Below are 23639 nucleotides of genomic sequence, written 5' to 3' on the forward strand. Positions count from 1 at the left end.
AAAAAGGCCTCCTTCCCTCTTTGCCTTCTCCATCGGTAGTGCAGCTGTTTAGGAAGAGAAGTAATTTATACAAGGTCTGTACCGCGCTTGTACCGCGCGGTCTGTACCGCCTCTGCTGATCTAGGAGTTGGACTATGGAATGTAATGCGGTGTCTTTCCTCCGAGATGAAGATCCACAAGTGGCCGGAACGCTATTCCTGATAAGGCCGCTCCGGTGTTTTCCAGTAAAGTTCACAATTATTTCGGCACCCACCGTCTGCGCCAGTAACTTGTGTCTTGATGACATCGTAACTTCACGAGGATAGCCCAGGCCCATGAGTCAACTAGCAGCGACGACATAGTAGCGGTGTCGTAGCTGTACTCGCTGATCTCTGGCACTCAGTGCGCATTTCCAACCAGCCGCACCATCCCTTTCAGGGGCTCCCTGGGATACTGGGCCCCCATTCTCGGTGAGGGACACATACAGATCTAATAGTGCAGGCGCTCTATAGGACTCCACCAGGTGCACAGGAGCCATGAGTACATGAATGCAGATGCCGGAAGAAGTGCATACATTACATGTGATGCACAGGTGTCTCTGCGGTCCACAAATTGCGACTCCGTAAAAACGCGGACACTGGCCATGCGCATGCTGCTATTTTATTTTCACCTCCTACTTTGTAAAACTGACAAGTATAGGACATGTTCTATTTTTTGGCGGGTCCGCAGAGTGGACATGCTGATGCTGCATCTTTTGTGGCCCCATTGAAAAGAAAATGCAGATCAGATGCGAAACAAAACTCCGGTTGTGTTTATGAGGCCTGAACAAAATAGAAAAGTCTCCATTACAAATGTATAAACTGAGAGAATCTGCCGGCCTAGAGCGATAGGAAGCTGGTACACGTGGTGGGCACGGATCAGGCCTCCCCGTCTATGCCCTGCACTGACCATACAGGGGGCGCTCTAAACACCTCCTGGGTGCAGGGTCCTAAGAGTCAGAGCATTGAGGATAGCAGAGCGCAACCTACAACTCGCAGTCCTGGTCGAGTCCATATACAAGAAGTGTCCAGAGCACCTGGGGATTATGGGATCCAGGGCAGAGTCAATCTTCTCTCACATACAGTCCCATGTAAATAACATCACCCCCTCCATTCTTCTATAACATACAGTCCCATGTAAATAACATCACTCCCTCCATTCTTCTCTCACATACAGTCCCATGTAAATAACATCACCCCCTCCATTCTTCTCTCACATACAGTCCCATGTAAATAACATCACTCCCCCCTCCAGTCTTCTCTCACATACAGTCCCATGTAAATAACATCACTCCCTCCTGTCTTCTATAACATACAGTCCCATGTAAATAACATCACTTCCTCCAGTCTTCACTAACATACAGTCCCATGTAAATAACACCCCCCAGTCTTCTCTCACATACAGTCCCATGTAAATAACATCACTCCCTCCAGTCTTCTATAACATACAGTCCCATATAAATAACTCCCTCCAGTCTTCTCTAACATACAGTCCCATGTAAATAACCTCCGATACAGCAGCTGTGGTAAAACTACGACTCCCAAGATGTACACTTGTTTGGCTGTTCTCAGAACTCCATAGAAATGAATGGAGCATGCTGGGAGTTGTAGTTTCACTGCAGCTGGAGCTCCGGAGGTCAGCTATCACTCTTATTTTCACCACGCCTATCTCAGAGTCACATGACCTAAACCTCAGGGCAGCCCATACATTCTAGGCTTTACCCAGTATAATATAACACAGCTGCTGTTTTTTTATTCCTCTGAGTCTCCACCCCTTCAAGTGACATCACCCTTAAACACCCCCCCCCCCCAGGGTCACATGACCAGTGTGTAGAGAGCAGGAGGAGGGGTGTGAAGTAGAGAGGATGCTAGATTAGAGACGTGAAGGGTAAGTGACCGGAGATCCTGCCTTGTGTCCTGCACGTGTGACTACAACCCCCATCGTGCTGCAGGATGAGCACTGACTGGAGCTCCTAGCTGTGGATATGGAAGCTACCAGTAGTGGGGGAGAGGAGCAGACAGGAGGTGACCGGGGGACCAGACTGGGGAGGAGAGGGGATCTGTGAGCGAGGGGCGGCTCAGGTACTGGACCCGGTGCTGGGGCAGGAGGACATGGTGAGGCAGGTGACCAGCAGAGGCCCATAGCTCGTAATGCTGTAGAGGGGCTCGTAGCTAGAGATGCCATTGAGGGGCCCAGAGATAGTTCTGTAGAGGGGCCTTAGGTAGCAGCTCTGCTTAGGGCCCGGTGATGTTTCCAGGACAGTTGCAAACATTTAGATAACCCCTTTAATTGATACTTTAAGTAATTCATGAATTTTACAACCACTGAGTGGTAGAGGACCCCGGTCTTTATACAGGACTCACAGGTAAAGTCTTCTTTGTAAGAAGATGGTCCTTTGAATCAGTGACCGACCAAGTATTGAGAAGAACAGGAGCCACATGGCTGCAGAGATATAAGACCTCACCCTGGAGATCATCTCCTTGATAACTGGAGAGGTGAGAGTCTCACATGACATCACTCTTATCTCTAGTAATAAACCAGGTAAATGTCTGGAAAGGTGAAGGCTTCTTAGAATCTCTGTAGTGATCGGCGTCTCCCCATACACAGGATTACACAGTAGTGAAGAAGTCGTCTGGTGAGTGTGTGACACCTTGTGCGTCAGGAGGACAGAGCAGGACCCAGAGCCCCATCACCGAGCCTCCACCTCATTCACTGATACATGAGCAGAAGATCCTATAACTTACCAACAGGATCACTGACCTGCTGACCGGAGAGGTGAGCGCTGCTGGGAATGCTGGGACATTATACAATAACGACAAGGGAGGGGTCTGGTAATGACCGTATCATTGTGTTGTCAGGATGTCACTTTCTGTTTCTCCATGGAGGAGTGGGAGTATTTAGAAGAACACAAGGATCTGTTACAAGGACGTCATGATGGAGAATCACCAGCCCCTCACATCACCAGGTAAGAGGAGACCTTCCTCATAGAGGAGAGTCCAGGTTTGAGGGTCACCTAGACTCACCCCTCCTCTGTGTGTATTTCCTATAGATGGATCCAGTCGGAGAAATCTACCAGAGAGATGTCCCAGTCCTCTGTATTTCCAGGACTATCCAGAGGAGAAGCAGAATGTCCTACTGGATCATCAGGTAGATGAAGCTGAGATTCCTGTAGATCCTCTGCAGATTGATTTAATGAAGCTTTCTCCTCATCTTCTCCAGCAGTGGAGTAGACGCTCTATGTAATGGTATTGGTGGTGGCTGTGGTAGGTCGTGGCTACAAATGGTTTCTGGTTTCATAGTAGATTGTGTTAAACTTCCACCTGTTTGGACATCCACTCGACCATTAATATTCATTATAGATAAATGTAAAGTTCTGCAGTGTAGATGTAAATAATGGACTAAATGACAGCTCAATGCCAATCGGCTGCTTCTAAGACGAGCAGCATACTGTCATGCGCAGTAAGAGGCATTGACTCAGGAGTTATGGACATAATCTTACTGCTTTACTAATCATTAGTGCAGCCTCCTCTAGAATGTGCAGGTCAGTTCTGGGAGCCACAGGCGTCTATTAAGGAGGAAATTATTATACAAATATAGAAATGTGATAAATGCGCTGAGCAGCTTTATACAGCAAGGTCACCCGAAAATGGTAAAGTGGCTATTCTTCTTGTCTCTCATATCCTTCATGTGTGATCCTTGCAGGAAAGTGATGGAAGTGGAAGGACGAGTGGCCTGGAGAACCCCACATCAGTGTCAGTGACTGGTAAGAGCCTTTCATAAATCCTGGGTTTTCTTCTGCCCTTATACATTGCATGCTGAGTTTACAGGAAACCTTCTCCCTCCTCCAATGGAGGAGATGTAGAGGGAGTAGATCCCGCCTGATCGTTCCTGAGTTCCTCGTCCAGTGAGGTGGATCAGTGATGTCCACATGTTTTACTTTTAAGGCTCAGAGGAATATTATTTCATACTTTCTCTTCTCGGCCATTTCAGGCTGTCTTTATTAATGAGGTAACTGATGGAAAGTCCAGAAAAATGTCTTCCTCGTGGTCCTCATTATTACTATCCTGGTTAATAAGTCATTTAGAGCCCCATCGTCCATCATATTCCTTGTCACTAGTAAAATGTGATAGAAATGGGTAAAAAGTGCCGTACAGATAACAGAAATAATGTCAGAGGGAAGGTTACATGATACCATTATGCAGTGTTTACACGGGTAGATAGTCGGACAGATGTCCGCATGTCCGTTCCGCAGAAAATAGAGCATGTCCTTATTGCGGACAAGGAATGTTCTATTAGGGGCCAGACCTTTTGGTTCTCTCCTCCTCTGGCATCCCAGAGGAACTAGTCCCAGAAAAGGTACCAAACTGAGGATGAAAAACGTATGCGCCAAAAAATGGCGACTTACCCGTGGACTCCTGTCTACGGTTATTCAAAGCAAACTCAGCTAGAGATAAGAATGAGGACCAGTCCTCCTGGTTCTCAGCCACAAAACACCTCAAGTAGGTCTCCAGGTTTTGGTTAGTACGCTCTGTCTGCCCATTCGACTGCGGATGAAAAGCCGAAGAGAACGAAAGTTGAACACCAAGATGAGAGCAGAACACCCTCCAAAACCTGGAAACAAACTGCGTGCCCCTATCAGAAACTACATTTGAGAGAATGCCATGTCATTTCACAATGTTATCAACAAAAACCTGAGCAAGAGTCTTAGCATTGGGCAGACTAGTTAACGATACAAAGTGAGCCATTTTACTAAAACGGTCCACAACCACCAAAATCACAGTTTTCCCGGAGGAACTCGGCAGATCAGTAATAAAGTCCATAGACAAGTGCATCCAAGGATGAGATGGAATAGACAAAGGAAGAAGTGAACCAGAAGGTCGAGTGTGAGCAACCTTAGACCGTGCACAGGTCTCACAAGCTGCTACGTAACCCTCAACACTCTTATGTAACCCGGGCCACCAGAACCTCACAGAAATAAGATCAAAGGTGGACTTGCCCCCAGGATGTCCAGCAAGGACAGTATCGTGATGTTCCTTGAATACCTTGTATCGCAGTTCAGCAGGAACAAGCAACCTCCCTGGGGGACAAGAATCAGGAGTCCCCTCCTGGGCTCCCAACACCTCCATCTCCAACTCGGGGTACAGAGCGGAGACCACCACCCCATCAGCCAAAATCGGAGCAGGATCCTCTGAATCACTTCCCCCGGGAAACTACGAGACAATGCATCTGCCTTGACGTTTTTAACCCATGGGCGAAAAGTAACCACAATTGAACCTAGTAAAGAACAGTGACCATCTAGCCTGTCTAGGATTCAGACGCTTGGCAGATTGCAGGTAAGCCAAGTTCTTATGATCAGTATATACCGTAACGGGATGAGATGCCCCCTCCAACCAGTAACGCAATTCCTCAAAGGCTAATTTGATGGCCAGCAATTCCCTATCTCCTATATCATAATTCCTATCGGCGACCGAGAGCTTCTTGGAAAAAAAAGCACACTGACGCCATTTGCCAGGAGATGAACCCTGCAACAGCATTGCTCCAACCCCCACTTCTGATGCATCAACCTCCACCATGAATGGCTGAGACACATCGGGCTGCATCAGAATGGGAGCAGATGCAAAACATTCTTTAATAGCCGAAAAGGCCTGCAATGCCTCATCCGACCAGACAGAGAAGTCGACGCCTTTCTTGGTCATATCGGTCAGGGGTTTTCCAATGGTAGAGTAGTTCAAGATACATTTTCTATAATAATTGGTAAACCCCAAAAACCGCATCAAAGGTTTCTGATTCTCCGGTCGGTCCCATTCCAGAACTGCCTGGACCTTTTCAGGGTCCATACGAAACCCAGAGTCAGAAAGCAGATATCCCAGAAACAGAAGCTCCTGAACAGAAAACACACATTTCTCCAATTTAGCATATAATTTATTCTCCCGCAGGATCGACAAAACCTGTCTCACGTGATCCTGATGGGTTTTCAGATCAGGAGAGTAAATTAGTATGTCATCCAAGTGAATTACAATGAACCTTCCCACAAAATGATGGAAAATGTTATTGACAAATCGCCAAAACACAGCTGGCGCGTTAGTTAACCCAAAAGGCATAACCAGATTCTCGAAATGACCCTCGTGCGTGTTGAAGGCCGTCTTCCACTCATCCCCCTCCTTGATATTGATCAGATTGTAGGCCCCCCTTAAATCTAACTTGGAGAACACCTTGGCTCCAACAATTTGATCAAAAAGGTCAGAAATCAAAGGAAGAGGATACGGATCACTGACTGTAATGCGGTTCAATTCCCGGAAATCCAAACAAGGTCTAAGCGATCCATCCTTTTTCTTTACAAAGAATAAACCAACTGCGACCAGAGACTTAGATGGCCTAATATGACCCTTTGCCAAACTCTCAGCAATATACTTCCGCATGACCTCTCTTTTGGGTTGAGAAAGATTGTATAGCCGAGACTTTGGCAACTTAGCCCCTGGGATGAGATTAACCGGACAATCATATTCACGATGAGGAGGCAACTCCTGAGCCCACCTTCCGAAAAGACATCCGCAAAATCTGAGAGATACTGAGGTAGAGCCGTAGTAGACACCCCTGAGATAGATGCACTAAGACAATTGTCCGAACAAAATTCACTCCAACCAATGATCTGCCTTGCCTGCCAATCTATTGTTGGGTTATGTTTTATCAACCACGGTAAACCTAAGACTATAGGAGCGGGCATGTCCTTCATGACAAAACAAGACATGATCTCAACATGTGAATCACCCACCCTTAACTGAATACCATGAGCTATATGAGTGAGACTCCTTTGAGAAAGAGGGGAATAATCACCGGAATCTCTCTTTCTAAAGTGCAAGTACTTAAGCCCAGATTTTGAAGGAAAAGAAAATCAATAAGGTTTACCCCAGCGCCACAGTCAATGAATACTTCAAAATTAAATTTTCCTGAGACTAGTGCCACCATAGCTGGAAGGAGAAAACGAGTATTGCAGGGAGATTGCATACCTGCTTGCTCCGAGAGTCAGGGATGTTTTTTGTTTTTCTTTATGTAAACCTCTTTGTGGTTCTTTATCATCAACTTGCGGTTAAACAAAAGGACAAGCATAAACAAAATGACCACTTTCTCCACAGTAATAACATAGCTTATGCAACCTCCTAAAGTTCCTATTACCAGAACGGAAAGACACCTGACCCAGCTGCATGGGTTCCTCCCCTTCCCCAGAATTACATGTCATATTACCCTGGGGAACCGGTGAGATGAAACCACTCACAGAAGGGATCCCTCGCGCGGACGGAACCTTACACCTCTCATTAATGCGTCTATCTAACCGTACTGCTAAAGACATTGCATTCCCCAACGTATCCGGATACTCATGAAAAGTGAGAGCATCTTTCAATCTCTCAGACAACCCCTGACAAAACTGACTACGTAGCGCGGGGTCATTCCACTCAGACTCCGTAGCCCATCTCCTAAACTCAACGCAGTACGCCTCTGCAGTATGTTCTCCTTGTAATAAATTCCGCAACTTAGATTCCGCCATCAAGACCCAATCTGGGTCATCATAAATGAATCCCAAGGCTTTAAAAAATTCATCCACTGACCGGAGGGCCAAAGAACCGGTCGGCAGAGAAAAGGCCCAGGACTGCGCTTCCCCTTTAAGCAGGGATATGATTATACCTACTCTCTGACTCTCATCACCAGATGAAGACGGCCGCAGCTGAAAATACAGCTTGCATGACTCTCTAAAGCGGATAAAGTCATCCACTCCCTCAGAAAATCTATCAGGGAGAGCGACTCTAGGCTCCCCATAAATTTGAATTCCTCCTATAATTCTGTGACAGAATTAGGCAGATCAGCAAATTCTAGGGATAATACCTGCATGCGATCAACTAACGCCTCAATTGACTCCATCTCTAAACAGCTGAGAAATGGCAGTCTAGGTATTGGCGGGTTATAATGTCACGGTAGGTAGGATACAAGATACAATAAACACACAGGACACTACAAAACAAGCGTCTAGGCCAGAAGCTGGGGATAAAGGTCATCTCCTAACAATTCCCTACCAGGTCTCCCTGGACTTCTGTGCCCACGTTCAGACCCTAAAGGTGGGAATCAATGTGCCCCTGTGCCTAAGGCTGAAGATTCCCTAAAGTCCCTAAGATGGTGGAAAGGGGGAAAGAGGCAGTCTGCTTCCTAAGGTCCAGGAGTAGGCAGGTGTCTCTCTAACAGCCTAGACAGAACACAAGAGAGAAACAAATCCAACTTATCTTGTAGCTGAGCAGAAACAGCAAATCCTCCTGTCCTCAAGATAGAATCTATAACCCGCACAGGACACTGGGAAGGGGCGTAATTTAAACTCACACAAACGACCCCACCCAGTGCACCTGAAGGGAGGCGGATACAGCTCAACTCCAAACCTAAAACAAACAAAAAAACTACAGTGTGATGACCTGTGGGGGCACCGGACTCCCACCTATGGCCTAGATTCCAGCGGGAACTGATATGTTCTGCAGGCTGCAAGATTATAAATTGAGGGACACAATTGCAGTCCTATGTAACATCACAGATAACACAGTGACACATCTGAGTGGAGATAGCAGATGTACCTGCAGTCCTATGTAACACAGCACCCTGGGGAGGCAATCAGCATGTATAGGGTATGGGTGTATGTGATCTGCAAGGATGGATTCATACCCAGATCAGTTGAGAGTGCCTTCACATGGATGAGTGGCCCAGAGGATGCCACAAGAACCTTCCCCGGACCATAATGCTACCCCCACCAGCTTGTGTTCTTCCAGCAATGGCTGCAGAGTGTTCCCTCTCTGATGTTTTGAACCTGACACTCCAACGTCCATCCCTTCCATGAAGCAACAAATATGGCTCCTCAAACCCTTTGCCAATTGCAATCAACCGATACTGCTGCAAAAAATTGAAGCCTTTTCTGCCGATGCAGCTTCGTTATCAGAGGTGCAGTGACCGTCTGTCTGCTCCAGAGCCCAATATGCAGTGGGGAGCTCTGAACTGTTGCATTAGACAAGTGTCTGGTTGCCCCTGGTTCATTTTAGCAGTGAACTGCTCCACTGTATGGTTTCGGTCCACCTTCACGCACCTTTGTAGCCGACGGTCATCTCTCACATCAATGGCACGTGGTGCTCAGCAGTTTCACAATGGCGTCATTTGTCCACTCACCATACACTTTCACCACAGCAGCACAATAAAAGTACGAACTGCGCAAGTTCAGAAATTCTGCCACGCGGGGCCTGAAAGCCAAAAATCATCCCATGTAACTCTGATAAATCACTTCTCTACCCCTGACAGCAACAAAGGATATGTGTGCAGACAGCCTATCACACCCTATATACCCACAGAGGGATATGTGTGCAGACAGCCTATCACACCCCTTATATACCCACCGAGGGATATGTGTGCAGACAGCCTATCACACCCTATATATCCACCGAGGGATATGTGTGCAGACAGCCTATCACACCTTATATACCCACCGAGGGATATGTGTGCAGACAGCCTATCACACTACTTATATACCCACTGAGGATACAGTATGTGTGCAGACAGCCTATCACACCTTATATACCCATCGAGAGACATGTGTGCAGACAGCAAATACTTTTAATCGTATGTACCCATTTTTTCAGTATCCATTGATATAATTTTGGTATTGTGTATATAGGGTTGACACATTGCTTTATTCAATGTCTTTTTTTGTAATGAAATAAGTGAACCTCTTATCTTGATTTGTTGAATACTATATATTTATATATATATATATGTATATATATATATATATATATATATATATATATATATATACAGTACAGACCAAAAGTTTGGACACACCTTCTCATTCAAAGAGTTTTCTTTATTTTCATGACTATAAAAATTGTAGATTCACACTGAAGGCATCAAAACTATGAATTAACACATGTGGAATTATATACATAACAAACAAGTGTGAAACAACGGAAAATATGTCATATTCTAGGTTCTTCAAAGTAGCCAACTTTTTGCTTTGATTACTGCTTTGCACACTCTTGGCATTCTCTTGATGAGCTTCAAGAGATAGTCACCTGAAATGGTCTTCACTTCACAGGTGTGCCCTGTCAGGTGTAATAAGTGGGATTTCTTGCCTTATAAATGGGGTTAGGACCATCAGTTGCGTTGTGGAGAAGTCAGGTGGATGCACAGCTGATAGTCCTACTGAATAGACTGTTAGAATTTGTATTATGGCAAGAAAAAAGCAGCTAAGTAAAGAAAAACGAGTGGCCATCATTACTTTAAGAAATGAAGGTCAGTCAGTCCGAAAAATTGGGAAAACTTTGAAAGTGTCCCCAAGTGCAGTCACAAAAACCATCAAGCGCTACAAAGAAACTGGCTCACATGCGGACCGCCCCAGGAAAGGAATACCAAGAGTCACCTCTGCTGCGGAGGATAAGTTCATCCGAGTCACAAGCCTCAGAAATCGCAGGTTAACAGCAGCTCAGATTAGAGACCAGGTCAATGCCACACAGAGTTCTAGCAGCAGACACATCTCTAGAACAACTGGTAAGAGGAGACTGTGTGAATCAGGCCTTCATGGTAGAATATCTGCTAGGAAACCACTGCTAAGGACAGGCAACAAGCAGAAGAGACTTGTTTGGGCTAAAGAACACAAGGAATGGACATTAGACCAGTGGAAATCTGTGCTTTGGTCTGATGAGTCCAAATTTGAGATCTTTGGTTCCAACCACCGTGTCTTTGTGCGACGCAGAAAAGGTGAACGGATGGACTCTACATGCCTGGTTTCCACCGTGAAGCATGGAGGAGGAGGTGTGATGGTGTGGGGGTGCTTTGCTGGTGACACTGTTGGGGATTTATTCAAAATTGAAGGCATACTGAACCAGCATGGCTACCACAGCATCTTGCAGCGGCATGCTATTCCATCCGGTTTGCGTTTAGTTGGACCCTCATTTATTTTTCAACAGGGCAATGACCCCAAACACACCTCCAGGCTGTGTAAGGGCTATTTGACCATGAAGGAGAGTGATGGGGTGCTGCGCCAGATGACCTGGCCTCCACAGTCACCGGACCTGAACCCAATCGAGATGGTTTGGGGTGAACTGGACCGCAGAGTGAAGGCAAAAGGGCCAACAAGTGCTAAGCATCTCTGGGAACTCTTTCAAGACTGTTGGAAGACCATTTCAGGTGACTACCTCTTTAAGCTCATCAAGAGAATGCCAAGAGTGTGCAAAGCAGTAATCAAAGCAAAAAGTGGCTACTTTGAAGAACCTAGAATATGACATATTTTCAGTTGTTTCACACTTTTTTGTTATGTATATAATTCCACATGTGATAATTCATAGTTTTGATGCCTTCAGTGTGAATCTACAATTTTCATAGTCATGAAAATAAAGAAAACTCTTTGAATGAGAAGGTGTGTCCAAACTTTTGGTCTGTACTGTATATACTGTATTTTCCGCTTTATAGGACGCACCCGATGATAAGACACACCCCAGATTTTAGAGGAGGAAAATAAGAAAAATATATTTTTCACCAGATCCCCATAAATATCAGGACATCACATTAGATCCCCATATTAGCCCTCCATGTCAGACCCCCAAGAGACCACAGAACAGCCCTCTTCTTTTAGACCCCCATCAGCCCTTTTCTTTCAGACCCCATCAGACCTCAGACGAGTATTGTTTTTGCGCAAACTATCAAATATAAACCGTCTCTTAATTGACTCCTGTTGAGATTCCACCACATCCAATATTCCCCTATACGAATAGTACAATTGGTTCGTGATATAACTCACTCCTACCTTCGTTTCTCCCGGGGTCTATTCCTTCATTAGTCCAGCTGTGGTAAAAGCTCCAATGGCTTGGCTCAATCCCGGAGTCCTTTAGAGGCAGTTTAGTTATTTATTTCAGATGGAAGTGTGCCCCGACCAGTACCACGCCTCCTATTTGATGCTCACACTCCGGTATGGAGCGGGGTGACGTCACCTAAGCACAGCTACGAAAGCTAAAATTGGGGGGAAAAAACAACGCATTTCGAGAAGTACCGCTTCTCTTCCTCAGGGACCTTTCGTAGCTGTGCTTAGGTGACGTCACCCCGCTCCATACCGAAGTGTGAGCATCAAATAAGAGGCAAGCTACTGCCTGGGGCACACTTCCATCTGAAAGAAATAACTAAACTGCCTCTATTAATAGACGGTTTATATTTGATAGTTTGCGCAGAAACAATACTGTTTTTCATATTGCAATTATTTTAGTCGGTTGCGGAACCAACAGTTTCTTGCAGCACGATCAGTCCGCAGTGCGAAATAGCGCCAGTGATCCTAATTTTTGTTGATATTGTATCTTTACCTCAGATCGGCCCTTTCCTTTCAGACCCCATCAGACCTCAGATCCGCCTTTTTCTTTTAGGCCCCCATCAGCCCTTTTCTTTCAGACCTCAGATAAGCCCTTTTTCTTTTAGACCCCCATCAGCCCTTTTCTTTCAGACCCCATCAGACCTCAGATCAGCCCTTTTCTTTTAGACCCCCATCAGACAAAAAAAAAATAATTACCTCTCCTGTGCCGCGGCGCCGCTCCGGGTCCGGCGGTCTCTTCAGAAGTCGAGCTCCCCTGTCTTCTCTGTCACCTGACTGCGTGCAGCGTCGGGTCATAGTGCACACACCACTTCCTTATGCTGTACGGGCTCAGGACAGTGCAGCGCCGAGCCCAGCAAGAAGACCAGGGGGGGTGAGTATCGGAAGCGCTTGCGCTTCATCCCCACTCCCGGCACCTAATGCATACTATTGGTCGCTTTATAAGACGCACGGCCATTTCCCCCCTACTTTTGAGGGGAAAAAAGTGTCTTTATATATATATATATATATATATATATATATATATATATATACATATATATATATATATATATATATATATATTTATATATAATTTTTTACATGGAAATGATTAAATACAAATTGTTTCCTCCTTTTTTAGGTGAACACAGTACAAGATCCTCCCATGGACATCTCTCTATATCTCCTTATCATAAATTACAGATTGGCAATAACAGAACTGGACATAGACTGAGTAAAATTCTTGCATGTTCTGAACGTGAGAAACATTTTGAAGGGAAATCTAATCGTCACCTGCATGAGGGAATTCACACAGAAGAGAAGCCATTGTTATGCATGGAAGAAGGGAAATGGTTTGAGCTTAAACATCATCTTGAGACACATCAAGGAATTCGCACAGGAGAAAAGACATATTCATGTTCTGAATGTGGCAAGTGTTTTAGTAAGAAATCAATTCTTACAGATCATCTAAGAACTCACACAGGAGAGAAGCCATATTCATGTTCTGAATGTGAGAAGTGTTTTGGTCATAAATCAAATCTTACAGATCACCTAAGAACTCACACAGGAGAGAAGCCATTTTCATGTCCTGAATGCGGGAAGTGTTTTGGTCAGAAATCGAATCTTACAGATCACCTAAGAACTCATACAGGAGAGAAGCCATTTTCATGTCCTGAATGTGGGAAGAGTTTTAACCAAAAGGCACATCTTGTTAGACATCAGAAAGTACACTTAAAGGAGAAGGCATTTTCATGCTCGGAATGTGGGAAATGTTTTGTCCCCAAGTTAGTTCTAGATGAACATCAGAAAAGTGACACATGGAAGAAGCCAATATCATGTCCTGAATGTGGGCAATGTTTAAGTCAGATTCAGATTTCAAGCTTTAAGGAACATCTAAAAACTGAAACCAGGGAGAAACCATTTTCGTGTTCAGAATGTGGCAAATGGTTTACCCATAAATCAAATGTTGTAAAACATCAGAGACTCCACAAAGGGGAGAAGCCATTTTCATGTCCTGAATGTGGGAAATGTTTTACCCAGAAATCTGATCTTGTAAAACATCATAGAATTCACACAGGGGAGAAGCCATTTGCGTGTCCTGAATGTGGGAAGTGTTTTAATCAGATATCAAACCTTAAGGAACATCTAAGAATTCACACAGGGGAGTATTTATTTTCATGTCCTGAATGTGGAAAATGTTTCAACTATAAATCAGGTCTTTTTAAACATCAGAAAGTGCACAAAGGAGAGAAGCCATATTCATGTTCAGAATGTGGAAAATGTTTTACCCAGAAATCAGGTCTTGTTAACCATCAGAGAACTCACACAGGGGGAAGCTGTTTTAATGTTCAGATTGTAGGAATGTAGTAGGTGTGGAGCTCAATTGTAGGACCTGCTGCCTCAGAATATCTTCTAATGCTGTGTTCCTCAACTCCAGTCCTCAGGGCCCACCTGTCAGTTGTCTTTTGAGAAGATCCCAAAGAATGAAAACCTGTGGTAGGTCCTGATGCATTGACACTAATTATATCACCTGCTCAAAACTAAGGAAATCCTGAAAACATGACTGGCAGGTGGGCCCTGAGGACTGGAGTTGAGGAACACTGTTCTAATGTAAATGCCTGGCTTCAGTACAGAAAACCATCACTGCTTAACACAGATAGATATTTGATATGATCTTGGTGATGGTTATTTTAGGTTAAGAAGCCTTTTCATTTTCATGGGACCATTCAGGCAGTCCACCCCACTCACATGGCTGGACCTGCAGAGGTAAGCATCCTTACCTGCTCCCTGCCGCTGGGTTCCGGCACCTTTGCTTCCCTACTGCCATGCTCCAGGCACCGCATGTCAACATCCAGCTTGATTGGGGTTGCTTGTGCTGCTGCAGCCAGTGACTGGTAGCAGTGGTGATGTGTACACCCATGCACAGAGTCAAAAAGTGTAGTCTGAGTTTTTAGATACAGAGCCTTTACTAGACTAGGATATTTCTGGTATAGTAGAAGATCATTTCCCACCTCTGATCTTGGACTCCGTGGACTCCTGAAAAGTTGAGAGACTGGGAGTAATTACCCTTGGAAGTAAGTGTTCAGAGTAACAATGAGCTTCATTTACAGAGTTATCAGCTGCGATCATGAAATATACAGACCCCAGGAGCCAGTACGCTACTACTGTGCCTTACCTCGTGGACTGATCACTACTCATTCTTATCTACATTCTAATTACAGCTTCTGAAACTTGGCTCTTAAAATGTTCTAATTGTTTTGTGAAATCTGCCCTATCCGATCCACAGAACAGATCATCTGTAATAAAGGACTTGTATACCTGAAGTAGGTTCCTTCATTTCTCCTCGAGGAGGCTCACAATGTTGCATTGAGTTCTCCTCTATAATGATCGTCCAGATATCTTCAGAGGGGATCAGGTTTTATAGAATGAGAAAAGTGATCAATTATGTGTTAAAATTATTTGTTCTCTGTCGCTGCATTCAAAGACCTTCTTTTCCATAGACAGAGCTATATGAGGCCTTGTTTTCTTGTAGTTTTCAGTGGAACCATTTCAGGATACATATGACTTTTTTTTTTAACCATATCTAGCAATGGCCGGACTGAGGGGGGGCGGAGCCCCCTTTAGGGGAGGCCCCCATGACGGGTGTTTGGTTTAGTGAGCTAGAGGGGGGGGGTCGGAATAGGGTGGTGGGAGGGCTATAGGTAGGGATAGAGGGTAGGATAGGTTAGTTTGAGCTGGGGGTGGAGTTAAGGGGTTAAATAGGCAGGGAAGAGGAAGGCAGGATGCCATTTTAGGTAGAGAGGAGAAGCTCCCGCCCACCCTTCCCTTTTTGTTGGAGGGGTTGGGTTCTGGGATGGGGTTTGTGGGGAGGGTCATGTCACGGCGGCTTGTGGCGGTGGGGGGGGTCCTTGAAGTTGGTCATGGTGGAATCTGAGGACAATTGGGGGGGCCCCACGGTTGGGGCTGGACTCCCAGGTGGACTGAGAGGTTGTGGTGAATCGAGGGGGGGTCATTCGGTGGTGCCTTTGAGCTGGGCGTTACGGCTGGAGGCAAGAATGGCTCACCCTGGTTCGGCAGCTCGATGTTTGGGGCTTCAAGGACCTCCCCCCATTGGGGGTTTACAGTATCATGTATGTTATGTTGCATCTGTTATTTAATAAACGGCTGCTGTGGCCATTTAATTTCCAGCTGGTGGTCTGTGTTTTATTGGGTATGGGGCTCAGTGGCGGAGAGGTGTAATGGTGGAAAAGGGGGGTTTTAGAAGGGGGCTATTAAGGTGAATGAAGGTGGCGAACGAGGAATAACCAATACCCTCGTCATGCATTTTTGTGAGTTTTTGTCACACAGAATAAGTCTTACTTTTATTGCATGGGTAGTTACGGACGCAATACCAATTTGTTCTGAGCTTTGAGCCACAGAGACTGCAAGCACATTTACTAAGTGGAGCGCGGTGAGCAGGATAAGGATAAGCACTTAGTTCAGTTCTAGACCATAGTGGAACAGAGGAACATAGGAACCAAGGTGTGGTAGATATCCTTGTGCTTTGTCGCCGTATGTTCCCCAATTATAGGGATAAAGGGTTTACAATCCATATTTATTGTGTCTTTGTTTTCCTTACTGTTCATCCCTATGTGCTCCATGGACAGTGCTACTATGTGTGTGTCCTGTGCAATGTCTGCGTGCCTTGAAGAGCTGTTCGAGGGTGAATACATTTCCACTAGGTACATGTTGCATATTTGGAAGTCCAGATTCTGGATCTTAATTCGAAGCTTGCAACGTGCAGAATCATTGCAGACCTGGAGAAAGGCTTAGACCTCACTGTGCAGGCGCTGGCTGGGGTCAGTGAAATGGAGGTGGGAGGAGGAGGGCCAGATTAGGACTACAGGGTCAGTAGTTGGGTTAATGTTGGAAAAAGGGGCAGAGGGAAAAGTGCCAGAGAGGCTACTCCTGAGCTGGAACGCCCTAGTAAATATGCCTGCTTGGCTGATATTAGGGATTGTTGTGGTAAAAATATTAATAGTTGTGATCAGCCCGCATCATAGTTAGTGTAAGGAAAAGGCAACTCCATCTTCCCTTATCCGCAGCCAGAGAACCACACAAATGCTACCATCTTCCTTCAGTTCTGAGCAACTCCTCCTCCTCCTTGCCCAGTATCCGTCTTTTATTGACTAAAACAAAAGGTGTAAAAGGGGCTGGCCCAAGACAAGGATACAGGAAGTGATGACATATCAAAGGACAGGGAGGGGCAGCCAATGTGGCTGTGCAGACACACCCCATACAAACACATGTATACAATAATCTACCATTACCACTGAGAGACATGATGACAATCTATAAAACACACACACATCCTAAGATAAAATGTCCGCATAATAAAATTTCCACAACAGTCCCTCCTCTTTGTCATATGCTCCCCAGTGTCCCTTGACAAATCTTGATCTTCTTCTTTGCAAAAAAAAACTGTCTTGTCTACGAAAAGTCCTGAATCCATAAAACAAATAGAAAACAGAAAGTCAATCTTGACACGTAGCTTCTTTTCTTCGGGAGGTGACGTTTCGCGTTGGTCGCCGGCTGGTTTGGAATCCTCTGCATCTGGTCCATGGTTTGGTCTTCAGGGCGTCTTGTCTGTTCGGGCTTCGGTATATCAGTCGATTAGACATCAGGAACATCTCACTCCGGCGTATAGAAGGAATGGAGACAAAAAACATAAGTATATGTCCTATTTCCTTTCGCCCGGATCCAATGGAAAACCAGTGAGCCCCAAGACCTCCCAAAGTTTTAAAAAGGATTCTGACTCTCACTAGTCATAGCTCCGCCCCTGCCCTGCTCCTGTCAGTATGGGCCTGACCCTTGTCAATGGTGTCTGCTAGCCTGGCATAACCATATACCTTCCTCACAACTGGAGGATCCCAAATCTACGGGTCGCTTAGCTGCCCGGACACCCATACAGGATTAACAAGCGAGGAGCAGGAGCCAGAGCTAATATTAATATCGTCTATCAACAAATGCCTCCTTGTAACAAATAAACAAAAGTGATACTCTGCATTCTTTGACTTAGTTGAGCAGCTTCTTGCAGTGACCGGTGTGGATCCAGTTGTCTCGTCCCTCGAACTTCAGAGAGGTTGGCGTCATCAGCAGCACCTGGAATGGCCCAAGATATCTCGGCTCTAGTCCCGTCCTCGGATGTTTCTTTAGCACGACCCAATCACCTGGTTGGCTAGAATGAACACTGGTTATTGAGTCTGGGTCCGGGAGCAATTCCCGAACCCGGTGGTGGACATCGGGTGATAACCCGTGGGGCTGCCTGGAGGCATACCTGATGGAATAAAAGGGTTACAGCGGAACATTCAGGCCATGGATCGGCCGTGATTTTTACCTACTTTGCAAAAATCTGACCCAAGTACCAGCAAAGAAAAGGCAGTTGTGATTGATTGACATTTGAGAGGTTAGAAAGTTTGAAGATCGTTGATTTCTGCACCACTTTCCCCCCTTCTCATCGGCCTTAAAACCAGGACGAAGAGAAGCTGGATTAGCATGGTGCATCGTCTCAAGGTTAGATGGAGAGATGACGGAGGGATGAGAGAGAGAGATAGAGAAAGAGAAAAAGAAAAGCGCTTCTCTTGGACTCTGCAGTCTTAGCGGGATGGGAGTACATGACAGTGTTAGTTCGCACTGTCTGGGACTTTTGAATGTCCTGTTGCTGGAGATCGATGGATTCGTGCAGCCACAGTTCTGCTTTCTGGAGGGAACCATGGCTTTGGAGTCTAGTGGGGAATTTACGGACGAACTTTTTCCCAATCCAGACCTCAAAGGTCCCTTCTTTGGGGATGATCCACTCTGAACCTACAGTCCCTTGGTGCCAATCTTTGAGGGGCTTAACAACTCCTCCTCTATATATGGATTTCATGTACTGCTTGGCTGTCCTATAGTAGTCAGAAGTGGTACCCTTCTGATCCCTAATTTTCCCTAAACACATGCTCGAGCATAAATTTTCCTGCGACCTACGCACGGAATTTTCTAAAAGTAGGTGCGTCCACCTCCAGTGTCCTGCGACAAACGCCTGGACGGCTGCTACTCCTCTTCGTTCGCCTCTGAGTTGCCCTAGGGTTTCTGGCACCGACACACGGACTCCGTTCACCCTAGATAGACCTCAGGAAAAGGAGTAATCAGTGTGAGGAAAAGGGCTCTCGCCGACACACGGCGGCCCTCTGAGTCTCCTAATGAGATATACCAGCCTCGGTTTTGGCTCTGAATAGTGACCTGACCACAGGATAGGGCTTCCAATTGACCTGGAGTGGAAAAGGGGGGTGCACAGAGAACACACAGTACCCTCTGTGGGGACGAGGGGTGCACAGGAAACAAACACACAGTACTCCTGTGGGGAATGGGGTTACTCACATAGCTATTGGTATGCCCAGGTGATATACATCACCTTGTCTCCTTAAAAAAAATGCTCATCAACTCACTTTCCTTTGCCGATATGATTCTATATAGTCAAGCTGAACAGCACACAAAGCCCTTTTTGCAGTGACTGATCAAAAACCTCTCTCAGCAGCAACCCTTGAATTCAGACAGTAGTTCCCACACAATATCATGAGACCCCCAGTACTCCTAACCAAATCTACAGAGAAAAGAGAGGGAGAGAGAGAAAAAGCAGCAAATATGCAATAAAAACCTAAAAAATAAAAATGAGTAAAAGAAGAAAAATGTAAATATACAATAAAAACCTAAAAAATAAAAATGAGTAAAAGAAGAAAAATGTAAATATAAATTAATCAAAGAAATACCCACACAAAAATAAACAAATATACTGAAAAATAAAAAAGGAAAAAATCACTTGATTATCTACATTGAGCTTCAGTAAAAAATTAATTTTACCTTAAAACCCAAAACTCATGCAAAAACTAAACCCTTAGGAACACATACAATTGTATAGGACTGAATTAACAAATCAATGTCCTGGAGGGTTCCCCTGAAACCGTACAGGAGGAATTCCTACCCACCCAGTAATTGAAATGCTAATTTTTCCCCAGCCCCAAACAGCTTCAGATTCATTTGACCAGAGAAGCAGGATTTAACATCACAAGGTCCCAAAACCGGTTTCTTTCACATTTTAACCGTTCATATTGTGATTTAAAATCCGCTTCACTGATCCAAGATCTTGGCTGTCCCTGCGTTCTCTGCCTTTGCAAAGAAGCATCTCTGGGACCACTACCCCACCTCGCCGAATAAGCCACTTTACTTCTAGGTGTGGTTCTGGGGTACCTAACATACCTGTGTCTGTTGCCATTAGCAACATTACAATATCGTGCAATGTGACCGTATTCCCTGCATGCAAAACAAAGGATAGCTCGCCTCCCTCCACAATAACTTGCACATGGCGATTTGAATTGGCGCACAACATTAACCATCCTAGCATGAGTAGCTCCCACATTACGATCTGTATTGAGTCCACTTACCACGGACTCATCTGAGGAATCTTCTGGCCTTGTGTTAACACTTCCAGCTCCAGGGTCAGACAAATTGTCCATCTCCATCCCTGAATCGGTTCCACTATCTGAACCACAATCCTCAGACTTCTCCGTGCTTACAGCCCATACATTTCCTCTAATCCCAGACATTACTCTCCAGGGGTTGTTTCAATAACTCTGGCAATTCCCTTACAGCACCCAGTGCATGCATCAGGCTTCCAGATAAACCTTCATTCTCCTTGCACCAGAAAACAAACACCACAATGGTTGCTACAAAAAACAAAACACTAGTACTAGTTGTCCCAATACTTTTGGCACAGAACTACAAGTACCTCCTTTCTACACTGTAATACCCACATTAATTATGCCAAACAAGTCTACAATTCAGTGTAGCAGCCACAGATACACCAACATTAAGCAGAATCATCAACTATGATTCCTGTATCAGACGGGTCACTGAGCTATAACATAACCGAACACTAAACCGATATCAGCACAAAACTTATTAAAACAAAATCAAACTGTACATAGAAAGGTTACAAAAAGACAAGATAACTATCCGACAAAACTAACATTTCAGGCAAAAACAATCAAATCGCTTTCCATAGCAAACTGACAAAGATGGCCGACAAGCATGGTAAAGATGGCCGACAAGCATGGTAAAGATGGCCTACAAGCATGGTAAAGATGGCCTACAAGCATGGTAAAGATGGCCTACAAGCATGGTAAAGATGGCCTACAAGCATGGTAAAGATGGCCGACAAGCATGGTAAAGATGGCCGACAAGCATGGTAAAGATGGCCTACAAGCATGGTAAAGATGGCCGACAAGCATGGTAAAGATGGCCGACAAGCATGGTAAAGATGGCCTACAAGCATGGTAAAGATGGCCTACAAGCATGGTAAAGATGGCCTACAAGCATGGTAAAGATGGCCTACAAGCATGGTAAAGATGGCCTACAAGCATGGTAAAGATGGCCGACAAGCATGGTCACACAAAGGAAACCAAGATAGTGTCTACAATATCCAGCAATAAAAACTGTTTTTATATTTCCCTATGTTTAAACCAGAGAAAAACCTCCACTCTATGCGTGATTTACAGGCTAACAATACAAAAACCACTTTGAACGCTGTCTCTAATGTACAGACACTAAAACCAATTGCTGCCTCTATAAAATCGCCTCTTACAAAATCACAGTAACATAAAAGTTAAGAAGTTACAAAAAAACACAATTCCCTGTACTATCAACACACAATCTCTGTACAATCAACACAATGGAAAAACACTTACCCCATTCCTTACACCACTCGATGCGGCAGACAACAACCACATAGGTTGTTTGAACAGATTTTTCTTTCCTCTGATACCAGCAGATTGGAGGACACAGATTTCAGTTCACAAAGAGCAAAACTTTCTCAAAAATGAGAGTAAAGTAAAGAAAAGGATATTACCTTATGCCGGCCTTTTTTGCTTTTTGAAAATTAAATTGTGTCTCCTTTTAAGTTCTGCCGATAACAGGGGAAAAAAAAATTATCTCCTGGCTGGCTCGCCATCTGTTGTGGTAAAAATATTAATAGTTGTGATCAGCCCGCATCATAGTTAGTGTAAGGAAAAGGCAGCTCCATCTTCCCTTATCCGCAGCCAGAGAACCACACAAATGCTACCATCTTCCTTCAGTTCTGAGCAACTCCTCCTCCTCCTTGCCCAGTATCCGTCTTTTATTGACTAAAACAAAAGGTGTAAAAGGGGCTGGCCCAAGACAAGGATACAGGAAGTGATGACATATCAAAGGACAGGGAGGGGCAGCCAATGTGGCTGTGCAGACACACCCCATACAAACACATGTATACAATAATCTACCATTACCACTGAGAGACATGATGACAATCTATAAAACACACACACATCCTAAGATAAAATGTCCGCATAATAAAATTTCCACAACAGGATGAAAGCCCAGGGCCAGCAACACTGCAGCAGGGCGTTTCTACTAGAAGCCAGAAGGATGGGAAAAGGAGTGCAGCAAAGGTATTCTATTCCCTGAACATGATTATGGGGGCAGCCATCTTGCCTGAGCTGTTCTTAAAGGGGTTATCCTGGTATTGATAAAGATAACCTATCCTCAGGATGGGTCATCATTAACAGATCCAGCAGGGGCCTGAGTCCCGACACACTCACCGATGAGCTGCTTTAGTGAGCCGCCGTGGTCACCGGAGCTCTGGTGAGCACAGCGCCATCCATTGTACAGAGGCTGTGCTTGGTATTGCAGTTCAGCCCCATTGAAGAGAATGGGGCTGAGCTTCAGCTAGGCGACGTCACATAAGGAAGAGGACGCGCCGCTCATGGAGTGCCCAACCTCTCCTAACAGCTGAACGGTCCTGGGCATCGGACCTCCGGCGTTCTGCTCCTGAAGATGGGTCATCTATATAAATTGCACACAATGGTCAGGAGCTCATTGACTTCTATGGGACGGTTTTCTAGGCACGCTCTGTGACCTGTGCAGAGGTCATTGTACAGGGAGGGAATAGATAAGCTCTGACAATCGCCTATTCTGAATGATGGATCCTGTCTTATCTGTACACAGAGGTGGTATATGCCTTTCTAAAAACTGTATTAGACTGGCCAATTGTTGGGCAGTTTATCGGTAACGAGCATTCACAGGAACGCTCGTTAGTGATGATCTGGGCAATAACAATAAACTATTAATTGGAATTTGTTATAAACCACCTAACGGAGCCGGACGGGTAGCGGATGAAGTACTGCAAGCAATAATGGGGCCCTTGTTATAGGAGACGTTAACTACCCCAAATTATCTAGGAGATGGAGTCCGCTGGTTGCGCTAGAAGCTGTAGATATCTCTCCACATTTCCAGACAATTACTTCCTGCAGCTGGTCGAGGAAGCGAGCGGAGGAGGTAATTTGCCGGATCTGGTCTCATCAGACAAATACAATATCAGATGTGCAGGTCCGGGAGCACTTGGAAAACAGCGACCATAAAATGGTGAGCTTGAATATAATATTCAATTAAGGCCTCATGCACACGACCGTTGTTTTGGTCCGCATCCGAGCCGCAGGATGCGGACCCATTCACTTCAATGGGGCCGCGAAAGATGCGGACAGCACTCCGTTCTGTGGCCCCGTGCTTTGCGGACAAGAATAGGCAGTTATATTAAAGGCTGTCCATGCCATTCTGCAAATTGCGGAAATCACACACACGCCATCCGTGTTTTGCGGATTTGCGATTTGCGGACTGCAAAGCACACAATGGTCGTGTGCATGTAGCCTAAGTCCTACAA

At 45.2% G+C, this 23639-nt stretch overlaps 2 protein-coding genes across 2 annotated transcripts in view; one reads left to right on the top strand and one right to left on the bottom strand.

Annotated features, from left to right (window-relative positions):
- LOC122931070 (zinc finger protein 773-like) overlaps positions 1-23639 on the bottom strand; it is a 426553-nt gene that overhangs the window by 216433 nt on the left and 186481 nt on the right. The gene's annotated exons all lie outside the window — the stretch shown is intronic.
- LOC122931079 (gastrula zinc finger protein XlCGF57.1-like) lies at positions 2928-15525 on the top strand. The gene is made up of 4 exons (XM_044285007.1): positions 2928-2983; positions 3068-3165; positions 3721-3781; positions 13014-15525. Exons 1-4 carry the CDS (start codon positions 2950-2952, stop codon positions 14237-14239), a joined length of 1419 nt encoding a protein of 472 aa, XP_044140942.1. The 5' UTR covers positions 2928-2949; the 3' UTR covers positions 14240-15525.

This window comes from Bufo gargarizans, chromosome 3, assembly GCF_014858855.1.
Source record: "Bufo gargarizans isolate SCDJY-AF-19 chromosome 3, ASM1485885v1, whole genome shotgun sequence".
NCBI classification, from domain to species: domain Eukaryota; kingdom Metazoa; phylum Chordata; class Amphibia; order Anura; family Bufonidae; genus Bufo; species Bufo gargarizans.